Source organism: Gorilla gorilla, chromosome 4 (assembly GCF_029281585.2).
Source record: "Gorilla gorilla gorilla isolate KB3781 chromosome 4, NHGRI_mGorGor1-v2.1_pri, whole genome shotgun sequence".
In the NCBI taxonomy this organism is placed as follows: Eukaryota; Metazoa; Chordata; class Mammalia; order Primates; family Hominidae; genus Gorilla; species Gorilla gorilla.
Window position 1 is genome coordinate 60,764,838 of NC_073228.2, and position 23,289 is coordinate 60,788,126.

Below are 23,289 nucleotides of genomic sequence, written 5' to 3' on the forward strand. Positions count from 1 at the left end.
GTAGGTTAAAGATGAGAAAACAGTAAGCATTCCCTCTACTAATTCGCCCCACCTGGAGTGATTGACAAGTGAGGAAAGGGGCTAGCTTAGCAAGGGGGTGTGTCCAGAGCAAGTGCAAGATAGGGCAGCTGACCCCTGCCTTCTTCTGAACCAAAGAAATGTAAGCTCCCCAAATGAAAAGATGGAGAGAGAATATCTAAATATATAAACACACCACTTATTAACTCTTGGTAAGCTAGCTTCTTACCTCTGCTTCTCACAAACACAACAATCTATAAAGCATATTCATTTAAAGCAGTATTTCAGACAAACTAGAAAAGAACTTCGAAAAAATTAACTGTCATTGCAAACTATACAACTGACATAAATTTGGTAAGTGGGAAATTCTCAGAAAATAATAAAAAATGAGGAGTCAGGCCGGGTGTGGTGGCTCACACCTGTAATCCCAGCACTGTGGGAGGCTGAGATGGAAAGATCACTTGAGCCCAGGAATTCAAGGATGCAGTGAGCTATGATTGCGCCACTGCACTCCAGCCTGAGCAACAGAGTAAGACCTTATCAAAAAGTAACAAATAACAAATGAAGTGTCATGTTATTTTGCCAGCTAGTAAGCTATACTGTTACTAGTTGCTCAAGAAGTGTGATCTTGTAAGAAAATGTCCCTCAGAATGGCAAAGAGGAAAAATCATGTTAAAGGAGAAAATAAACATGCAAACAATAGCAGAAACCACATTAATTAGCTATGTGTAGGGGAAAACAATTGGCCTTTTACCAGAATAGATTTCTCTACAACTTTTAAATAAATTTCCTCTTACATATATAAATCATACTTGACTTTTTTCCTAATAAGTTTTTTTTTTTTTTTGAGGTATAGTTTCGCTCTTGTTGCCCAGGCTGGAGTGCAATGGCGTCATCTTGGCTCACTGCAATCTCCACCTCCTCCCAGGTTCAAACGATTCTCCTGCCTCAGCCTCCCAAGTAGCTGGGATTACAGGCATGCGCCACCATGCCCAGCTAATTTTTTGTATTTAGTAGAGACAGGGTTTCACCATGTTGGTCAGGCTGGTCTCAAACTCCTGACCTCAGGTGATCCACCCACCTCGGCCTCCCAAAGTGCTGGGATTACACGTTTGAGCCACCACTCCCAGCCGAGTATTCCTTTTATACAGAATAATTTTCAATATGAGAGATAGAAACCAGAGGACTTCACTCACATCTGTACAGAAATATTTACTTTAGATGACAAAAGAACTCAAGATCACAGTACACAGCAGTTATTTATTTAAATACTTGAAAAGGCTGATGATGGAAAAAATAGGTTTATCATGAGAGTTTATATTCATTAGATTTATTTTATCATTTAAAAAATTACTGCCTCTAGGTTATCCTAGCCTGATATAGAACACTTGGTGACACATGCAGTTACTGTAATATACTATAACAGACACAGCCATTATAGAATGATTTACACTTGGGATGAAATTCAACAGTAGTAAGGGTGACTCTTTATTTAAACTAAAAACATTGGTAATATACAAATTTTTTTTTTATTTCATTGAAAGGGCTATAAAATTCAACATACTGACAAGGAAGCAACATAATCACATAGATAACGCCTCTGCTAATTGCTTTTACCTCACTTCACCCTTAAAGGTGAGCTGCACACTCAGCTACACAAGTTTCTAGACTGTGCAATGGCTTCAAGGCTGGCTTACCACAACTGACTGAAAAAATGTCATGTTGGTAAGCTGACACTGACTTGTATGTTTTTAAAAACGGAGAGACAATGGCAAATTGTACCTTATGTCCTTATAGAACCCAAAGGATCATTCTGAGTAAATGTGAAATAAATAAAGTGATCCATGAGTAAATACAATCTCTGGGCTAACTTAAACCTAGAAGAGTGAGCCAAGTGAGCACTAACAATACCATTTAGAAATGTCTAGAAACATCATTTCTAGAACTCAGCTTGGGAGACCATATCCTGCCTGAATATGTACATATATTTACAAAATATTCCCTTTTGGCCTCTGGAATTTAGCCATTTTAGTTTGGCTGTTAGCTGTTTTCTTTCCATATGCTAGCCAATACTGCAGTTATAACTATCATTAAAATACTCTTATGCATGAATTACAAATATTAATAAAGTAACTCTGCATGTATAAATATCTCAATAATTCTAGCAGAACTTAAAGCATTCAGAATGTACATAAAAGTATTTGTTTTTGGTAGGGACAGTATTTCTTTTTATATCATCGCTGTTTCAATAATGCTTTGTACATAGCAAAGCCCAAAACTGCAAAAACAGTAGCACCAAAACTTGCTCGAAGCCAAAACGTGGAGCTCTTGAGGTCAGCTTGTGTCACGTGCCTGCAGTCAGAAAATATAATTATTATTTAAAACATGATTAGTATGAAAACCCTATACCAGTTATTTAGCAGTCTACTTTTAGGGAAGTATTAGCACACTTGTCAAGCTAACTGCATACAGTAATGCTTATCAAAAACATTGATCAATATAGCCATATATATAATTACTTAATCATTACTTTAAGAAAATGACACAATGTAGATACTAATAAAGACAATTAGCTACTTTGTGGGAGTAGACATCTAAATTTGTAAACTTTTTTTCACACAGGAAATAAAGAAGTTAGACAAATCAATCTAGCATTTTATAATACCATCACGGTTGTTCAAAATGAAAATTAAGGCGGTGTTCCCACAATTTTGAGGATCATATTCATGGTTAAATAATGTGCAATCTCCTATCCCCAGGAACTGAAAGCTATTTTGTAAGCAGTTAAGTGACAAGTGGCAATACTTTTCTAAGAGAAATGATTAAAGTCAACTTTGGAAACACTGAGCCTCATAAAAATTTACAAAAAACCCCCCAAAAAACCCGAAGGGGGAGGGGAAGATTTATCAGTTTTCATTAATTTGGTTACTGCTAATTAAAGAGAAAAAAACCAATCCCTGGTGTTAGTTAGACAGGCAGTGATAATGATACCAACTAACAGACATAACGTAATGTGATGGATTGAAAGGCAATGACATAAAATAAGCCATAGTATGCATGACAAGAACAGGGACAGCCTGTACCACAAACTGAGTTGTGAGCATGCTCAGTAAGTACCCTCAAGAGTCTCAAGTATGACAGCTTACCATGAAGAGGATAAAGCTCTAAAGAAAAGGTCAGAACATTTTATTTAAATGTCACTGAAGTGTTAGTTACTAAGTGAACACAATTGAGATGATGTAGAAAACTTAAAAAATTGGCCGGGTGCAGTGGCTCATGCCTGTAATCCCAGCACTTCGGGAGGCTGAGGCGGGTGGATCACCTGAGGTCAGGAGTTCGAGACTGGCCTGGCCAACATGGTGAAACCCCGTCTCTACTAAAAATATAAAAAGTGGCCGGGCATGGTGGTGGGTGCCTGTAATCCCAGCTACTTGGGAGGCTGAGGCAGGAGAATTGCTTGAACCTAGAAGACGGAGTTTGCAGTGAGCCGACACGGTGCCACTGCACTCCAGCCTGGGTGACAGAGTGAGACTCTATCGCAAAAAAAAAAAAAAAAAAAAAAGAGAAAGAAAAGAAAACTTACAAAATTAAGAGCTTAGAGAGACTGTCTAGTTTAGGTTATTTTATAACTAAGTTAAACAGATTTGAAGCAAAAGTCAGATATCATTAAAAGACCAAGGCACTGACATATGCAAAAGAGTTAAGAGCCAAGAATTCAAACTGCACAAAACTACTTTGCCTCAGTAATAGTCAAAGAGAACAGATTAGTTATCACAAAATAGTCTGCACATCCCTAGAAACAAAAGTCTACAACACAAGCCAGAGTGCTCCATGCTTAACACAACAAAGCAAGACACAACACTCCAATTCTCACCCTCACCAGTTTCTATTTAAAAAAAAAAATCACTCCTCACATAATTATTTCTTACAAAGCAAAGTGATATCACAGGTTCATTCCAGCTTGCAAGTTAGTTTTTCCAACAGGCAGCATTTTATTAAAAAAAAAGTCAGAGAAGAAAATGCTTAGGTTTTTCAAGCTGGAAAAACTCCAACGAGGCCAACCCATTGGAAATATTACCTGGCTTCAAGAAAAAGTGGACCATGAGATGACTCCATGAAGATGGAATCTTCTACAGAGCTGACAGCATGCACCTGGTGAGTAATACTGCCTTCGTCGTCTGCTAACAGCATGGCACCCCACTCAGCTACCCGGGTTCTTAACCTTTTATACACATGCACACAGTTTGCAGTTCACAGCAGAGCTCACAAAAAAAGGGACTCAAAATAACATCTCCCAATTATGCATCCCACACATAAATTGAGTTGCCACCCTATATGATGGATCTCATATTTTCTATATTTAAAATAAATGTATTCTATAGCAAATTGCCAAACTTAAAAAAAAAATCTATCTGTATGTACTCTGTTAACAAACACACACACACACCCACTCCAGACAAGGAAACCTAAAGCTGTTATATACATTCTCTAAACATCCCTATGAGGCTGGTCTTGGTGCATCTGAAATACCAAGTCCTTTAAACCAATACCATAAGCAGTACCTGACAACACGTAGTAACCATAAGCATTCAACAGAAATGAGGTTAACAACGATTAGTCGTGAAGTTTACAGATGATTATAACTTTGGGTTATCAAAAACTACAAATATATATCTGTGAAAAAATTGAGTCCAACATCCCAAACTCACAGACCGCCATGGACCTATGATGAGAGTAACAGAAGTTTACAACTCCAAGTCAATGAAGATGCATAGAATTTAAAGTCAGAGCGTAGGTAAAGGTGCATTAGAGGTTTCTCTTCATCTTTGGCCTCCCTGTGATTATCATGCATCTGCACTGATGGAGATTTTTTATCTTATTTTTACATTTATTTTTTAACTTAGGAGGAAAAAAGAATTAGGATTTAAGCTAGCTATAATCATATTAAAATCAATCAAAATGATTTCTCATAAATAGTCTTCAAATATAGATATCTGTTTCACAGAGCTCCCTTGTGGTTTCTTGTTTGTTTGTTTGTTGATAGAGATGAAGTCTCACTATGTTGTCCAGGCTGGTCTTGAACTCCTGAGCTCAAGCAATCCTTCCACCTTGGCCTCTCTAACTGCTGGAACTACAGGCTGGTCTCCCTTGTGTTTTAAGACACATGAAATAATATATTCTGACTGACCTTATTGCTTAGTTTTCTTTTGCATTTCAAGATCAATATAGATACATGTTCAAGATACAGCTAGTTTAAAACTTAAGGTAACTATTAACTTATAAAATATATTTCGATGGCTCCATCAATGTTACAGTAGCTGTTTAAGACACTTTTAGACATGGAAAGTTACTTACAGAACTATTTTACACCTGTACCACCTGCATTTAAAGGCTGCACTACCAGGCTCTATTTATAAAAGAGAAAGCATTTAAAATGGAGGGCACGCTTATCATTGCTTAACCTGAATAGAGAATAATGTGGTCTCACATATATTCCAAAAGTATCAAAAACTAATTCATGTTTGTCCTTTCAGTTTTCAAACAGAGGCAAGTACAGTTTCATAAAGCTTCTGGCTCATTTCTTTCTTTTTTTTTTTTTTTTTTTTTGAGACAGACGAAATCTCACTCTGTCACTAGGCTGGAGTGCAGTGATGCGATCTCAGCTCACTGCAACCTCCGCCTCCCAAGTTCAAATGATTCTCCTGCCTCAGCCTTCCAAGTAGCTGGGACTACAGGTACATGCCACCATGCCCAGCTAATTTTTGTATTTTTAGTAGAGACAGGGTTTTACCATGTTGGCCACGATGGTCTCGATCTCCTGATCTCAGGTGATCCACCCACCTCGGCTTCCGAAAGTGCTGAGATTACAGGCGTGAGCCACCACGCCTGGCCGCTTCTGGCTCATTTCTAAACTTAAGCAGAAATAATTCTTCCACAATTCAAAAGCATAATTCTTTCAAAATGACTTATAGAAAATATCATCTTAGAATAACTTATAGTATCTTACTGCATAGTTTTTCTTTCTTTCTAAAGTTTACTTTATTTTCAAATATAAAAAAGCTAATATACACTCATTAGAAAATAAGGCAAAGTAAGAAAAAAAATCATTTATGTTACCCAAGGCAACAAATTAAAAGGTCAGGTATTTCCTTTTAGACTTTTTTTTTTTTTTTTTTTGTTGAGACAGAGTCTCGCAATCTCAGCTCACTGCAACCTCCACCTCCCAGCTTCCAGTCACTCTTGTGCCTCAGGCTCCCGAGTAGCTGGGATTACAGGCGTGCACCACCATGCCCAGCTAATTTTTGGTATTTTTAGTAGAGATGGGGTTTCACCATGTTGACCAGGCTGGTCTCAAACTCCTGGCCTCAAGTAATCCGTCTGCCTCAGCCTCCCAAAGTGTTGGGATTACAGGAGTGAGCCACTGTGCCCAGCCCCTTTTAGACTTTTTCTATGTATTTTTTACACAGCTGCAAACACAATGTGTGTATATTTCTATATATTTTTCACACGTGTTATAAGGTATGGACTTCTTCATCAATTATGGAAACATTCTAAATAGCTGGATTATATTCTATTCTCCTATTGTTGGCTATCTCCTTTTATTTTATTATTTTACTTTTCAGAGACAGCGTCTTGCTCTGTCACCCAGGCTGGATAGTGCAGTGGTGCAATCCTAGCTCACCGTAGCCTCGAACTCCTGAGCTCAAGTGATCTTCCTGCTTTAGCCACATAAGTAGCTGGGACTACAGGTGTGTGCCATCATGCCTGGATAATTTTCATTTTTCTTGTAGAGATGGGGTCTTGCTATGTTGCACAGGCCAGTCTTGAACTCCTGGCCCCAGCCTCCCAAAGAGCTGGGATTACAGGCATAAGCCACCATGCCCAACCTGGCTATCTCCATTTATTTGTGGCTACAAAAAAAAGACTATCTTTCTACATAAAATTTTTCTCTATATTTAGGATGTTTTCATTAAGATGGACTTTCCAGAATTAAATGTTACAAGGTCAAAAATGTGTACGTGTGTCTATGTATAAAGGTTTTTTTTTCTAACCTAGTGATATATCAAAATCACCAAACTTTCCTACTCTATGTGGAATAAGATCAGTTAGTTAAGCAGTATCTCTTTTTAGAACATTAGAAATAATGACTAAATGTTGAATATAACCCTAACTAATCATTCGCAGTTTGTTAGAGCTTTTAAGTTCTTAGGTGAAAATTCCTGTGTCTGGGATGTTGGCTTTCTGGCTTAGAAGTGCTGAAGGCCCATTAATGTATCAGACGTCAAGTTCTCCTTGACACAGGTGTAGGAGCCAACCAACACGTCTGGACTTGGGTTTTATTAAGGCCACTACTTAATAATGCAGAGAGAAGAAAATGTTGCAAAATTCAGGTAATAAAGAGTTAAACGAACAACTGTGTGAACTGTGAACAGTCACACAAGGCATATGCAGACTGGCCAAAATTCCTATGTACCTTTGCACTGAATATCTTTAGTGCAAGGGCATACAAAATACTTTTAATTAACTCTGCAAATTAAGGTGAATATAAAAACATGAACTGGTTGGGCACAGAGGCTCACACTGTAATCCCAGATCTTTGGGGGGCTGAAGTTGGAGGGCTGCTTAAGGCCAGGAGTTCAAGACCAGCCTGGGCAACATAGCGGAAGGGTAAGAATTCAGAAATTGTTACCCAGATATCAATTAACCTTGTCTTAGACTGTAAGCTATTATGCAGAGGAAAAGAAAAGTTCAGTAGAAAATACTGAAAAGAAGCAAAACTGAGAGATTTTACTCAGAGGAGCTCCACTCAGAGAGTCATTTTTATCAGTCTTCCCACACAATTTCTCAGAAATGTATTTGAATTTCCTATTTTTCACTCCTCTCATCTCCCCATCTTATTCTTTCCAAAATACAACTAAGAGATGTACAAATGCACTAATGCGAATGGTCTTCTAATTTTACAACTCTACCCATATATATATCTCAGGTATAGATTTTTAAGATAATACCCTAAAACAACCAATATAACTGTAATACAAGTGTATCTAAAGTTACCAGGGCACAGAGATACCATATTTAGCTTTTTCTCATTTGTAATTACATATCTCAAGTTGAAAACTATACTGAGGTCACCAAACTACAGTAAATTTTTCTGTCTTTATTTATTTATTTATTTATTTATTTAGAGACAGGGTCTCACTCTATCACCCAGGCTGGAATGCAATGGCATGAACACAGCTCACTGCAGCCTCAACCTCCTGGGCTCAGGTGATCCTCCTGCCTCAGCCTCCCATGTAGCTGGGACCCCAAGTGCGTGCTACCATACCTGGCTAATTTATGATTTTTTGTAGAGATGGGGGTCTTAATACAACTTTGTTGCCCAGGCTGGTCTGGAACTCCTGGGCTTACATAATCCTACTGTCTCGATCTCCAAAAGTGCTCAAATTATGAGTGTGAAACACTGTGCCCAGCTCTGTTTTTTTTTTTTTCAGACAGGATCTCATTGTGTCACCCAGGCTACAGTACAGTGGCACAAACACAGCTCACTACAGCTTTGACCTCCTGGGCTCAAGCAAACCTCTCACCTCAGTCTCCTATGTAGCTGGGACCACAGGTGTGAGCCATCACACCCAGCTTTTTTTAAAATTTTTTTATTTTTTTAAATTTTTTGCAGAGACAGGCTCTCACTTTGTGACCCAGGCTGGTCCTGAACTGCTGAGCTCAAGTGATCCTCCTGCCTCTGCCTCCCAAAGTGCTGGGATTAGAAGCATGAGCCACTGCGCTTGGCCCTTTTCTATTTTCAAATATTCCACTTAAAAAAAAAGTCTTCTGAGGACGGGCATGGTGGCCCATGCCTGTAATCCCAGCACTTTGGGAGGCCAAGGAAGCCAGATCACATGAGGTTAGGAGTTCGAGATCAGCCTGGCCAACATGGTGAAACCCGTCTCTACTAAAAATACAAAAAATTAGCCAGGTGTGGTGGTGCATACCTGTAATCCCAGCTACTTGGGAGGCTGAGACAGGAGAATCACTTGAACCTGGGAGGTGGGGGTTGCGATGAGCTGAGATAGGGCCACTGCACTCCAGCCTGGGCAACAGAGTGAGATTCTATCTCAAAATAAATAAATAAATAAAATAAAATAAAATAAAATAAAATATTAAAAATTAAAAAAAGTCTTCTGGACTCTCTGCTTTTGTTTCTCCAAATGTTTCAATCTGGTGAAGTATTTTCTTTCTTTCTTTTTTTTTTTTTGAGATGGAGTCTTGCTCTGTCACCAGTCTGGAGTGCAGTGGTGCAATCTTGGCTCACTGCAACCTCCGCCTCCCGGGTTCAAGCAATTCTCCTGACTCAGCCTCCCAAGTAGCTGGGACTACAGGTGCGCACCACCACGCCCAGCTAATTTTTGTATTTTTAGTAGAGACAGGGTTTCACCATGTTGGCCAGGATGGTCTCAATCTCTTGACCTCGTGATCCGCCCTCCTCGGCCTCCCAAAGTGCTGGGATTACAGGCGTGAGCCACGGCGCCTGGCTGTATTTTCTGTGTCTACTTTTAAAAATAATGCCACTACTGCTAATAACAATTTTAAAAAGGACAATTCTCCTAACTGAGCCAATAGGCATAAAATATTTTAATAGGATATTTATTAGGATAAACATATATTAGGATAAATATTTAACAGGATAAAATAGGTTAAGGAATCAATACACAGTGTCTAGCAGCTTCAACACAAACCATAAGCAAGCTGTTAACTGAGCATGCCTAAATAGTAACGTACTTTGGGAAAGGACACAGGTGTGCACTAATGTCAAGAAATGCTTCACCAAGCATTAGAAGAATCTGAATTTACAGATGATCATGAATACAAAGGAAATGCTCCAATATCTATATGTTAGCTAGTGATACTTAAAGATCAGATAAGGCAAACTTCACCTTGTCATGTCCTTTAATATATTAACCAAATGACAAAAAATTTAAAAATTATAAGCAGCAGCAGCTTACTTAATGAAAATCTATAACATAAACTCTTGTATAACTTTAAATATATGACTATGTATACAAATTCACAAACAGTCTTATAAGGACCTTCATACAAGGGAATAAATAAGTTTCATAAGAAACTAAAGCAGGACTTCCTTGGACAAAATATTTTACTATAACGTAATATCCCAAGGACTCTTAGATTTCCAACATTTAACAACATTAAGATTTTTAGAAACCTATCCTTTTCATAAGGCAATCCTATGAAAAAGCAGTTCATTTTTGTCTGACAATAATAAAATCCTTTCTTCAATAAAGGGCTCCTATATTAAGTAATGAATTCAAACTACATAAAGGAAGAACTTGGGTGATTATTAAAGCAATATGGGTAAATGAAGTAAGTCATTAATGAGTGGCTTAAAAGTCACACATATATTTAATCTAAAAATACATTATAAATAGGGTAAAAAATGCAATAGGTATGATGTCTATCCATCATACTTTTGGGTCTCTGTAAATATTCGGTGTGAACTATGCACTTGGTTGTCAAAATAAAATGCTGCTACTGAACTTAAGAAGTAACATGAACCAACAACTTATATGGCTAATGCAAATAATAAAATAGAATGAAAGAAATCCTAAAACCAAAATATGCAAAAAGGAAATCACGCCCAAAGAATAAACTGTAAAATAAGCAATATTTGATTAAATAACAGGTTAGAAGTGGTGAGATTATACACAAAAACCTAGCTGGGAAGGAGATTGAGAGTATTAAAAAATGACTAAGTTACACAAACAAACAAATGAAAACAAACACCTAAAACAAGGACAAATTAAAGTTCACGATACACTACAATCTAGTAACATTCTCATGCAAAGCAGGAGTGTTCTCAAGTCAGAGTAATAAATACTTAATAAATAAAAATCCTGGGTAGTTCAAACCAACAATCAAGCTCATCTATATATAATCACTTTCAAATTTAAAAGATATTTAAAATTTAAAATATATTCAAAAGGTCTTTTTCTCCAGTAACGTAATTTATACCACTTGAAATGAAAGCAGTCCCAAAGATTAAAATCATCTGACCACATGTTAATCATCCTCCACATGTATTTAAATTCAAATAATTCCAGTTATTCATAAATTAGTCTGAAGTAAAACATAAACCTATCCAGAGCTGAGTGAGCTCATAATTACCAAGAGAAAGATTACATGTGAGATAGATGTGTGTTTAACACTACTCTCACATATCAAAGTTAATATACGTTCAATTAAATTGGAAATAAAAATTTTTAATTCATTCTTTCTATATTTAAAATATATCGTGTTAGTGAATAAGTTCAGGAAAAAAGACAATTTTTTTCTCATTAAAGGAAAAACACTTGCAGAAATTAACCTCTTGAAACTGCCTAAATTCATTATCAGGTTATATAGCACTTCCCTTTTTAGCATGAAGGACTAACGTCACTGAAAATATAACCAAAGTTAAAAAATGTTTTTCTTAGAGAAATAATATTTAGAAAGATGCTTAAAGGCAGGTTCCATATATTCTTCATTTTCAAATTTTGCCCCAGTTCACAGCAGGTTCCTATTTAAAGCAGGTACTTAAATTAAGTACTCTGAATGAATAAATCACATCAAGGTGGGGTTAGGAGACAGTGGGGTAATAAGAGAATGTGGTCTCAAACATGTATCATATCTGGTAGTAATTTCTATTTCAGTGACCAAAATTTTTACAAGCACACTAAAACAATGTGCTGATTTGAGACCAATACTTGTCTACTAATTTAATTCTTTGTAGACATTCAATGAAACTTTTTACTTAAATAAAAATGACAGCTGGGTGCGGTGGCTCACAGCTGTAATCCCAGCACTTTGGGAGGCTGAGGCTGGCAGACCACCTGAAGTCAGGAGTTCGAGACCAGTTTGAGACATGGCGAAACTAAAAATACAAAAATTAGCCGGGCAAAGTGGCACATGCCTGTGGTCCCAGCTACTCCGGAGGCTGAGGCACGAGAATCACTTGAACCTGGGAGGTGGAGGTTGCAGTGAGCTGAGATCATGCCACTGCACTCCAGCCTGGGTGGCAGGGTGAGACTCCATCTCAAAAAAAAAAAAAGACAAGCCTTTTAGAACTGCTCTTTCACAATTCTAAATCAAACACTAAGCATGGTAGTTCTGATATCTAAAAACAAAGACTTAGGACCTAGTGTTAGGTGAGAACCCTCCCTATGAATAAAATACAGTGAAAAAATTTTAAATGACTTTTATTTAATTAGTCAATCAATCTTTTTTGTGCCTAACATTAGGATATGTCTAACACAGGAAACCAATAGTGACCAACCAGTAACAGCTGCCAAAACCTGAGAAGTAACAGGGAAAGGTGGTTCCATTCTCATCCCACCACCCAATAACTTTTTCAAATTTTTCATGGGAAAGGAGTAAAGTGGTGGTGGTGGTGATGGGACCAGAGACATTTTCATTCTATGTGTCCTTTTCCTTGGCCTCTATTTTCATGACTAGGCCATACCTTAAGACTGAGGTTGCAAGCTGGTGGACTATAAACATGCTTTGTTCTGATTAGTACTTAAAAATTTGTTAATTAATTGCTAATCTCTAACTATCTGGAAATTTCACACCAAAGCCTTGATTTCCAGTCTCTTGTAAAACCAGAAAACCTGGCAACACCAGACCTGTACAACAACAAACAGCCAGAGCTGAGTGGTGGCTGCCTCTTTTAGACAGTGCCTGTCACAGTCCCCACCTCTCCTTGTTTCTTATACTTGGCCACCTTCATTCTTTTACAGTATCCATCCAGGACCTGCGGGCACTGAGTTTTTGGCCCCCACCTACCTATCTTACTTACCTTTCATAAACTAGAAGAAACTCCAATACGCAGCCCCTAAAATTCCACTGTACTTCTCTTAAATAAATGATTGAAATACTAACGGGGATAAGGAAGGAGTGTTTGAAAAGTATACTGGTTCCTCTACTTGTCGTTTTCATTCTTTCCATTCTTGATTACCAGATGTCAGGATGTGTGCTGACATCACCATTAAATTACTACCAGTTTATAAATAGATATGACCAAAATGTACTGATTTCTCTTTGAGGGCCATTGTATAATTTACTATGCACAATAGTATTCATTTAATGCACATCTGTCCTATTTCATCTGAAAGCTAACTAAATCAATTTTATTTGAAAGCTAACTAAACCAATCTAGGAATAAAATTGTCACCAGGGACACAGACAATGAATCAATCTGTAATTATGGACAATCAAGAGTTTCTAGAATAGGTAATAAAATAGGTGGTTTGTGATCAGCAATTATGGGGAGCCAAGGTGAGTTCACCAAAATAAGACATCAAATAGATGTTGCTTGCTAATTAGATAAAATTATGATATTGGTAGATCAGAGTAATATGGAAGAAATTATATACTGATTTTAGAAAAATCCTTCATGAAATATCTGATAAGACAGGAAGACAAAATGTGGGCTGGATAATAACATATTTTTCATTGATTGAAAAATCCTTCCCCAAGAATTTTGAACCTGTCATTGACAAAGAGTTCTCTGGTGGAATACTATAGGGCTTGCTCAGTTTAGCACTCTCTCTCTCTCCAACCTCTGGGTATTCAACATCATTTTTTATCAGTAACTTGAAAAACAGTACATATCTACCAAATTTGCAAATAACACAATGCTTAGAGAAATATATAATGGGACAAATGACAGAAATAATGTTTGAAATGACTGAGCTAGAACAAATGGATCAAAAAGAAGAATATGACATTTAATAGAGATATATATGTATCTGCATTTAGATTTAAAGCATCAACTAAAAAATGTCAAATACACATCAGAAAGGAGGGGACATCTGTCTCTTCATATGAAAAACATCTGACTTTAATTAGCCCCAAGACAACATATGTCAACAGTGGGATGGGACTGCCAAAAAGTTAATTCATGCCCTAGACAGATGCTGTCCTAATTGTGAAAAACAGCTGCCCACTGTTCTGGACTAGTCGCACTACAACTGCAACACTGCTTTCTATTCTTGGTGGCACCTTTTAAGAGGTACTGTGAAAACCTAAGGGGCTTTCAGATGAAGACAACCAGGAATGATAAGTTCACTAAACCATCTAATTTAAGAAAAGGTTGAAAGAAATGGGGATGTTCTACCTGGAGAAGACAAAATTAGGGGAGACATGATGGCCGTCTTCAAATGCCTGAAGGATTGCTATGTTGAAGAGGGAGTAGGATAGTCGTATGTTGTTCTAAAGGGCAGAACTAAAACTAAAGAGAGAAAGTTATAGGGAAAACATTTAGTTAAAAAAAAATAATAAAAGCAAAAGCAAAAATGCTTTCCAATGAGGCAAGCCATCAGCAGATAAACAGCACTCTCTCAGGAAGGCTTGCAGGAAGGCATTCTAACAGGAGGTTAGGCCAGATGAATTCTAGAATCTCTTCCAACTCAACGATTCCCAACACTGGAGCACCTGAGTGTTGTTTGGTTTGAACTAGCCTTGCATTTTCTGTCAGTCATCATGAGAGAATCTGTCTATGTTACTACTTTACAAGGTGCTAAAGCACAGAAGCAGAACTTTGCCACCAAATGGGTGTGGTGATCCCTTCAAAGCAGTCACCTGAGATGGTTGCATTCTTATTCCAGAGCTGTTAGTGCTCAAAACATCACTGAAACTCTCAGAATGCCTTCAAAATCAGTTTCTGACTCACAGAAGAAATAAACTCACTGTTTCATAGACACATCCACTATATTGCTGGTGGATACAAACTATGGTCATTTGATACAGTTAAAGTCTAGCCCTCAGTGAGTGTCCAATGGTGAGCCAAATAACTGACCCATTTCTAACCAAAATTGAATATTTAGCTTGATCTTAATCAAGCCCAGCTCCCAATGACTTTTAAATGATTTCAAAAACCTAATGCATACACATATGACATCAGGTACAAATTAGTATTCAGCTCTTAAATGCTCAAAAAATGTAAAACTGATTTGAACAAAGGTAGCATGATCAGCATAAGAATACAACCTTCCAAGATTATTGCTTTGAGGGAATATATGCATCCTTTTCTTTTCTTTCTTTCTTAAAAGCGTATTACTTTATAGGATTACTTCATGCTTTTGGTTCAATTATAAAGGCCTAAAAAAACAGTACTACAGATCTTTTTCTCTTTTCCACATTCCTTTGAGTTCTTAAAGTTGGTTATTATCCTCATGTCTAGAAACCATGTTCTTTCAAATAAACACTCCAGGTACTTAAAAGCAGATTATAATTATAAATGGTTTCAAGAATAGAATATTGTTTCAAACTCAAAATACTGTTTGCATTACTATGGTTTTAATGAGATATATTATTTCATTGTAAGCTGAGTACAGTATAATATCTTTCATTTAGGATTAATGTGTCTTTTCTTTACTACAAAAGTCCTAATCTATTAACTCACAGCCAAAAAATTTTAATTTCCCTATACATATTATCTTTTAATAGGAAAGATAATTTATCTTCCTTATGAAAAAAACATCCAAAATCTTATTTTATAGTCCTCTAAATATACCTATTAATTTAAAAACATTATTAAGGATGCTTCCAAAACTAAACATTGTCATCACAGTGAGAATTTTAGTGGAAGTTAGTTGGGCATCAGTCAGCTTGTCTTTGTAGTGAGTATCTGTATAATAAATAGTTATCCGCTTTTTTCTTTTGTATTTTAACAGAATGCCTGGTACCCAGTAAATAAAGTTAAGAACCTGTTAAGAACTGCAGTGAAGATTTTGTTCTTTACAGATTGCAGCAAGTCTGAGTTGAGGAAGTTCTGACAGATGCAAAATGTACACCTGTTGCAGGTGCACATACAGCGTAACCGGGCATGGCTGCGAAAACACACAGAAGGACAGGAGTTGAGTTCTTACTTACAAATATGGCACAAGTCAGGGTGTGCCAACTTAAAAAAAAAAGACTTAGGCATAAGCAACACTCTTTGTAGAAAGGAAAAGGACAGTATGGGGCATGCTAAAGTTGTGCAGAATTCCACATTTACCAAAAACATAATAAATAGTAATAGCTTCCTCCTCCCTCCCTGTAGAAAATCTAGGGAAAATTAGCTGATACTTTTGCTTTTTTTGGAGGGGGGATGGAATTATTATTACATGAATTTTTGTGGAATAAATATGCACAGCAATAGATGGCACCCTCGTCTAAATTAATAAAAAGAAAAACTGAGTAAGCCATAAGCACCCACCAAAAGGACAAAGTTTGCTAGCGTTTAAATAACCATTCCCTCCTCCTCCTCCCTCAGCATACACACATGCCTGAAAACCAGGAAGGAGAAGAATGATAAATATACAAATGAGTCAAAAGACAAGTGTATTCAACCCTGAGAAGATGTGAACAACAACGTCTTTAATTCATCAAGCACCCTGGCTCTCAAAGGAACTAAATCAAGGTGCTTTATAAATTTCTACTCAAATAAAATATAGGGTTGATTTCATCTGCTACCCAAACACAGCAGCTATATATGACAGTATGAAACTCTGGGTAAGGATGTAAAATCAACAATGGATCCAATTGAAATCAGATATGAAATTTAGGGAGGCTTTCTGACTCCTTTCTGGTTGAGGAGAGTTGCACTAGTTGGTGCAGGCACAGGGGGCAACCCATTTCACCTCGGCTCTAACTACCAAAGTAGGGGGTCTCCAATGACTGTTCAGTGGTCAGAGCCACTCATTCATACAAAGCCATCACACCACCCATGAAGAGGTACTGGTTCAGAACCCACTCAGAAGAGCGCCACCTGATGAATCAATGACATCACTTCCTGTAACACCTGAACATTTTTTTATAGGCTTCTCAGTCAAAAGACTGGCCCAATCTGACTTGGCTTAGCTTATGAGCTCTGATGAGACCACAGCACATGGTGGCATGGTTGTAACGATTAGCAGCATTCCAATAATGCCTAATTCCCAATATGAAGAAAAACAAGAATTAAAAAAAAAAAACTTGTATAGGCCCAAGACATTCCTTTTTCATTTTTTTTTCATTTTTTTTGACTTGTGATGATGAACAAATCACTGCTACTAAGTCTCTGCCAGCTGTCATACTGGAATCCATCTGTTATTTTATAAATCAAATCTGATTAACATACACAAGGCTTCACCCACCAAAAAGGAGAGATGCAAAGTATGCTTAGCAACAGGGAGATGCTTCATGAGAAGTAGTTTGGGATTAACCATATAAACAAGTGGTCCATGTATGTACATTTATCATATAACACACACACACACAACAGAATTACAGTAAAATGTTTTAAAAATGCAGATGTAAAAACAGAGTTGCAGTTACTGTAATCACAAGATTAAAGAAGTACATTTATGTAGTAAGGAAGACAACGTAATATATAGCTAGGCAGGAAGCCTGACCAAGCAGTGCGTTTCTACATAATCACTAAATGTTAATTATGGCAAGAAAGGAGATTTGGTCATTCTCTAAGAAAATATCAACAAAATCCCACAGAAGTCATAAAGAAAAAGTAACTTACAAAGCAGTTTTTAGAAAGACCCAGATTTTTCTCAAATTCTCTATTCTATCAGTGTGGCCCATGTCTCGGGAGAGTCTGTCTCTGTAATGATCCTCTCTGTAGATAACATACATGAGAGTTTTAAAGCAAAGGTAAAACATAAATAAGGTTTTGGTTATTCTATAATAATAGGAATGACTTGTCTTCGAATACAAATAGAAATTCAAGGGTTTGTTGCATCTAAAAAAAGTATTAGGTAATAAAATAGCAGTAAAGTTAACTGACTTTAAAAATCTGTACAAATCAACACCTTTTTGAAAAATGTCATTCTTGGTTTATAGCAATGTTTGATTATTACTCTATGTTACACTGTAGTTTTCATAAGAAGAAAAATAATTTAGAGACTAACATAAGAATAAGTAGAATAAGCTATAAAGTCCTGAGAAACGCACTGCCTGAAAAACTATTTTGTTACAAAACAGAATTTATACAAACACACTACTTGAGGCGAATGCCATTAAGAACCATGCAATTTTAAGGCAGTTAGTAAACTACAGAGATGACCACAGTTATGTGCTTGTGCATATGCATGTATAGATATATAATAAATGTACATGAAATTTGTGGCTCATAACACTTAATGTAAAACATTTATACAGTAGAAATTCCAATTACAACTACTCTTTACAGCACTTAAAAAAGACATATCCTAACTGAAGCATACCCACAATTTCAACATAAATTAATATTTTAGAAAACTTCATATACCTAAGGTCAAAAACAGAAAAATATAAACTTTCTGTTCATATGAAAATGCTTTATAAGCATAAAACAACATGATGCCAAACCCATTTTATTCCAGTAAAACTATTTTTTAATGCTGGGTGGGGGGTTGTGTTTTATTGTACTATTCTATTAAGATAGTTACAGCCTGCTCAAAAATATAAAGATATTGTCAGAAGCACTGTTTATATCATTTTATTATGGCATTCAAACCAAACTTGCATTTACTCAAATTTGTACCTTCTCATTAAAAAGTATCTTTCTGTTGCTGAACAATTCCTATGTGACAAAGATATTCCCTTCATGGCTAATAATGGCATGCAATGTTATGAACCATGCAACATGAAAATGAAGACAGCAAGTACTTACGGATACATGGCCATTGTTGTCAATTTAACAAAGATATCCTTACTGGGGGCATCAGCAGTATTGCAAGTGAAGGCTTGTGGTGGAGGCATTTTGTGTTTCCTGCAGAAATCAGTAGGTGAAATACTGTATTCTTGTTTAACTTCATGCAGGTCTGACTTTGCAGCTATGATTAAGCAAGGTATTCTGCTGTCCATAAAGTGTTGCTATGGAATAAAAAATGAAATCAAAATCTGATAACAAGTTCAAAAATTACTATTTAATTAAATGTGAACCGAGCATTTCCTCCAGATGGGCAAAGCAACAGTAGTTTCAAAGCGAAAAAGTGAACCAAAAGGCAAAGATTGGCAGTGGTCTAGGTAAATCTCATATAATAAATAAGATCCAGATCACTTTTCCAATGCTGATGACAAAACAGACCTATACTGATTCCTTAGATTACAATTAAAAAAATACATGTAATTAAAAACACACATTAAACACACATATTTTGAAATATAAAGAAATCCACCTAAATTCTTTTATAAAAACTACTTTCATTTTTTAATATCACCTCTAGTCCTTGAGCACATGCATTTTTATGTGTGTTTGTACAGTCGCAGTCATGCTGGACATAACCACTTAAAAATGTAATACTGTGTCCTCCATATTCTTCAGAATTCAAAACTATTTTTAATTTTACATTTATTGTTTTTATTTTTTAATTTAAATATTGCCTAACATTCCACTAGATTATTTTATCTTACTTCAGTAAATCATCATCCATTGTTAGCCATCTTGATTATTTCCAGTTTTTTCCTATTAAAAACAATGCTAGAATAAACACGTTTGTACATATAGCTTTTTACTCCTATTGAATCTTACTGATAATCCCTAAGTGACTGATAGACTTTCTAAGCTTCAGATTTATCCCTTTCCTCTGGCTGTTATTCTTGGTATATTTGGCAATATATAATCCATATGTACTACTCTTTTTTTCATCAGAGAGAAGGCAGACATATGTAACTTTTAACAGCCAGGAAGAGCTTGCATTAATGTAAAAGTTCTCAATCAGGAATGCACCTCACAATCACATGTCGAAAACTTTCAGAAATATGTATGTCTGAGACTCTGCCACTTTAGAACAAAACCAGAACCTTCAGGAATAGGGTAAAGATGTATGTATTTTTAAAATACACATGATTTTGTTGCATTTTTGTGGTTAGGAAACACCACACTGCAATTCCATAAAAAGTCCATATGAAGTTACATTCAGTCAGTCTGTAGGAGCAACAAACCTTAAAAATCCTGGCACAGTATTCAAAGGATTTGGGATTGCTGACATCATATACCAGGCACACAACATCACAAATGATCTCAGCTTCAGTTAGAAATTCCGATTCTGAGATATCATGCAACTTGTAAAAGAAAAAGATAATGAAAAATATAAGTATCATAATATTGATATATTAAGTCATGATAGCTTATTACTTCCTTCCCTGGACTTCCTAAGTTTAAAAGTACTGGTTAAGCATAACTTTTCAGGCCAGTTTTAAAAGTAGAAAGTATAGACAAGGCTGGGCGCGGTGGCTCACGCTTGTAATCCCAGCACTTTGGGAGGCCGAGGCGGGCGGATCACGAGGTCAGGAGTTCGAGACCAGCATGGCCAACATAGTGAAACCCTGCCTATACTAAAAATACAAAACAAATTAGCCAGGTGTGGTGGCGGGTGCCTGTAGTCCCAGCTACTAGGGAGGCTGAGGCAGGAGAATGGCATGAACCCGGGAGGCGGAGCTCGCAGTGAGCAGAGATTGCGCCACTGCACTCCAGCCTGGGCGACAGAGCAAGACTCAGTCTCAAAAAAAAAAAAAAAAAAAAAAAAAAGAAAGTATAGACAAATAAGTATCTTCTGATTCTGCAGACTAAAAATGGTGATTAAGATTCTGTGGAAGCTTAGCCAGGTGCAGTGACGTGTGCCTGTAGTCCCAGCTACTGGGGAGGCTAAGGCAGGACAATCGCTTGAGCCTGGAAAGCAGAGGTTACAGTGAGCCGAGATCACGCCGCTGCATTCCAGCCTGGGTGACAAAAGTGAAACCTTGTCTCAAAAAAAAAAAAAAAAAGATTCTATGGAAGCTAGTATTAGTGAGTGACTAATGTGTGGGGGCAGGCCCTCTACATGCATTGTTTACATTCTGCAGATAAGGAGACGGGCTAGAAAGATTAAGTCAGCTGCCCATGGTACACATCTAAGAAGTTATCAAATCAAAATTTAAACTCAGATATGATTCTCAAATCTATTTTCTTTCTACCACACCACCTTTTCTCCCCACTAATCAAAAACAAAAAGCAAGTGACTCTTTACAGTAAGGTCATTTTTGTTCTGTTTCACTGCCACTCTTCAGTGCTTATTATAAAATTTCTTAAATATTCCATCTATGCTATAATGATCTCCAACAAGAGTAAAATTCAGGGGTGGGCACTGTGGCTCACACCTGTAATCCCAGCACTTTGGGAGACTGAGGTGGGCAGATCGCTTGAGCCCAGGAGTTTGAGACCAGCCCGGGACAGGGTTTCTCCACGTTGGTCAGGCTAGGGTGATCCACCCGCCTCGGCCTCCCAAAGTGCTGGGATTAGAGGCGTGAGCCACCACACCTGGCCCATATAACCCTCCTTCTACTGTATTTCATAGTGTCTTTTCAGCCCTTCTTTTGTACTTTTTTTATTGTTTGTTTGATTTTATTGCTCCTTGCAGAGCAGGGCTAACCCATAGGCAGTGTGCCTAGAGTAGCCTATACATTTTAAAGGCTAACATATTTGTTAAATACTCCCTTCCCTGCTAAATAAACTTGATTCAGATTACAGATAAACTACCAAGCACTAGCAGGGTTTTCATATTAATTTCTAGTCAATAGTACAGGAAATATTTTTTTACAAAAATAGAAGTATGCAGCCATAAATAAAGAATGAGTTCATGTCCTTTGCAGGGACATGGATGAAACTGGAAGCCGTCATTCTCAGCAAACTAACACAGGAACAGAAAACCAAACACTGCATGTTCTCACTCATAAGTGTGGGAGTTGAACAATGAGAACACATGGACACAGGGAGGGGAACATCACACACAGGGGCCTGTCGGGGGGTGAGGGGCAAGGGGAGGGAGAGCATTAGGACAAATACCTAATGCATGCGGGTCTTAAAACCTAGATGATGGGTTGACCTATGCAACAAACCTGCACATGTATCCCAGAACTTAAAGTAAAATTAAAAAAAAAAAAAATAGAAGTAGAAGAAAGTAAAAGGGGAGTTCAGTTTTTTCAACTTTTTTTTTTTTTTGAGACGGAGTCTCACTTTGTTGCCCAGGCTGGAGTGCAGTGGCACAATCTTGGCTCACTACAACCTCCGCCTCCCAGGTTCAAGTGATTCTCCTGCCTCAGCCTCCTAAGTACCTGGGATTACAGGCACGTGCCACCACGCCCAGCTAATTTTTGTACTTTTAGTAGACAGGGTTTCACTATGTTGGCCAGGCTGGTCTCGAACTCCTGACCTCAGGTGATCCACCTGACTCAGCCTCCCAAAGTGTTGGGATTACAGGCGTGAGCCACCATGCCTGACCCATTTTTTTCAACTTTCTTATTGTGGTATAGCTAACATACAACTAAGTGTACCAACTTAATTTTTTTTTTAATTTTTTTAAATGATGAATTTTTATTTATATCTAAACCTATGTAATCATCACATGATAAAAAGACTTAAAATTCTTTTTTTTTTTTTTTTTCTGGAGATGGAGTTTCGCTCTTGTTGCCCAGGCAGGCGTTATCTTGGCTCACCACAACCTCCACCTCCTGGGTTCAAGCGATTCTCCTGCCTCAGCCTCCCGAGTAGCTGGGATTACAGGCATGAACCACCATGCCCGGCTAATTTTGTATTTTTAGTAGAGACGGGGTTTCTCCATGTTGGTCAGGCTGGTCTCAAACTCCCGACCTCAGGTGATCCGCCCACCTTGGCCTCCCAAAGTGCTGGGATTACAGGCGTGAGCCACCACGCCTAGCCAAAAGACTTAAAATTCTAATGAATAAACCAGATGAAAAAAAATAAAATCAAGCTTGGCATGGTGGCACATGCCTGCAGTCCCAGCTCCTTGGGAGGCTGAAGTGGGAGATCCCTCGAGCCCAAGAGCTCGCCAGGGCAACCTAGTGAGACCGTGTCTCTAAAAAAAATTAAATAAAAAAAAAAATCACACACAAGTTCTACATACAGTCATTCAATTGAAGCCAATTTGTTTTCAAAGAGTCATTTAAAAATGTACCCAATAATTAGTAATTTTTGTATGCCACAGAATTTCTTACCAACAAGTATTTCTCTTGTCCATATACATAAACAGTGTTAATCGCATAGTAGGATTTATGATCTTCACGAATTTTCTTCTGCCTCTGAAAACAGAACCGAAAATCTCAATATCTGCAGTAACTAGTTTTCAACAATATACAAACACCTCTGTGTATATGTGCAGGTGTGTTATAAATAAAGCGGCATTCTTCCCTACACTGTGTACTATTTATCAGTACAAAGGAGATATTGATTTTATATTTCTTAGTTCTTAAGACCTAAAATAAAAGATG

The 23,289-nt window shown here is 37.3% G+C and overlaps 1 protein-coding gene across 13 annotated transcripts in view; it reads right to left on the minus strand.

Annotated features, from left to right (window-relative positions):
• RHOT1 (ras homolog family member T1) overlaps positions 1–23,289 on the minus strand; it is a 111,428-nt gene that overhangs the window by 26,368 nt on the left and 61,771 nt on the right. For 3 of the 13 annotated variants that reach the window (XM_055388518.2, XM_063706539.1, XM_063706540.1), the window contains exons 16-21: positions 23,017–23,100; positions 19,969–20,088; positions 18,695–18,897; positions 17,564–17,659; positions 15,777–15,899; positions 3,599–4,240 (exon numbers count right to left, since the gene is read on the minus strand). In XM_055388518.2, coding sequence (XP_055244493.2) covers positions 4,093–4,240; positions 15,777–15,899; positions 17,564–17,659; positions 18,695–18,897; positions 19,969–20,088; positions 23,017–23,100 — 774 coding nt within the window. In that variant the 3' untranslated portion in view covers positions 3,599–4,092. Of the gene's footprint in view, positions 1–1,258; positions 2,371–3,598; positions 4,241–14,185; positions 14,300–15,776; positions 15,900–17,563; positions 17,660–18,694; positions 18,898–19,968; positions 20,089–23,016; positions 23,101–23,289 lie in introns of those variants that run through there. The other 10 variants (XR_008680200.2, XM_019028243.4, XM_055388520.2 and 7 more) reach the window with 10 other exon arrangements.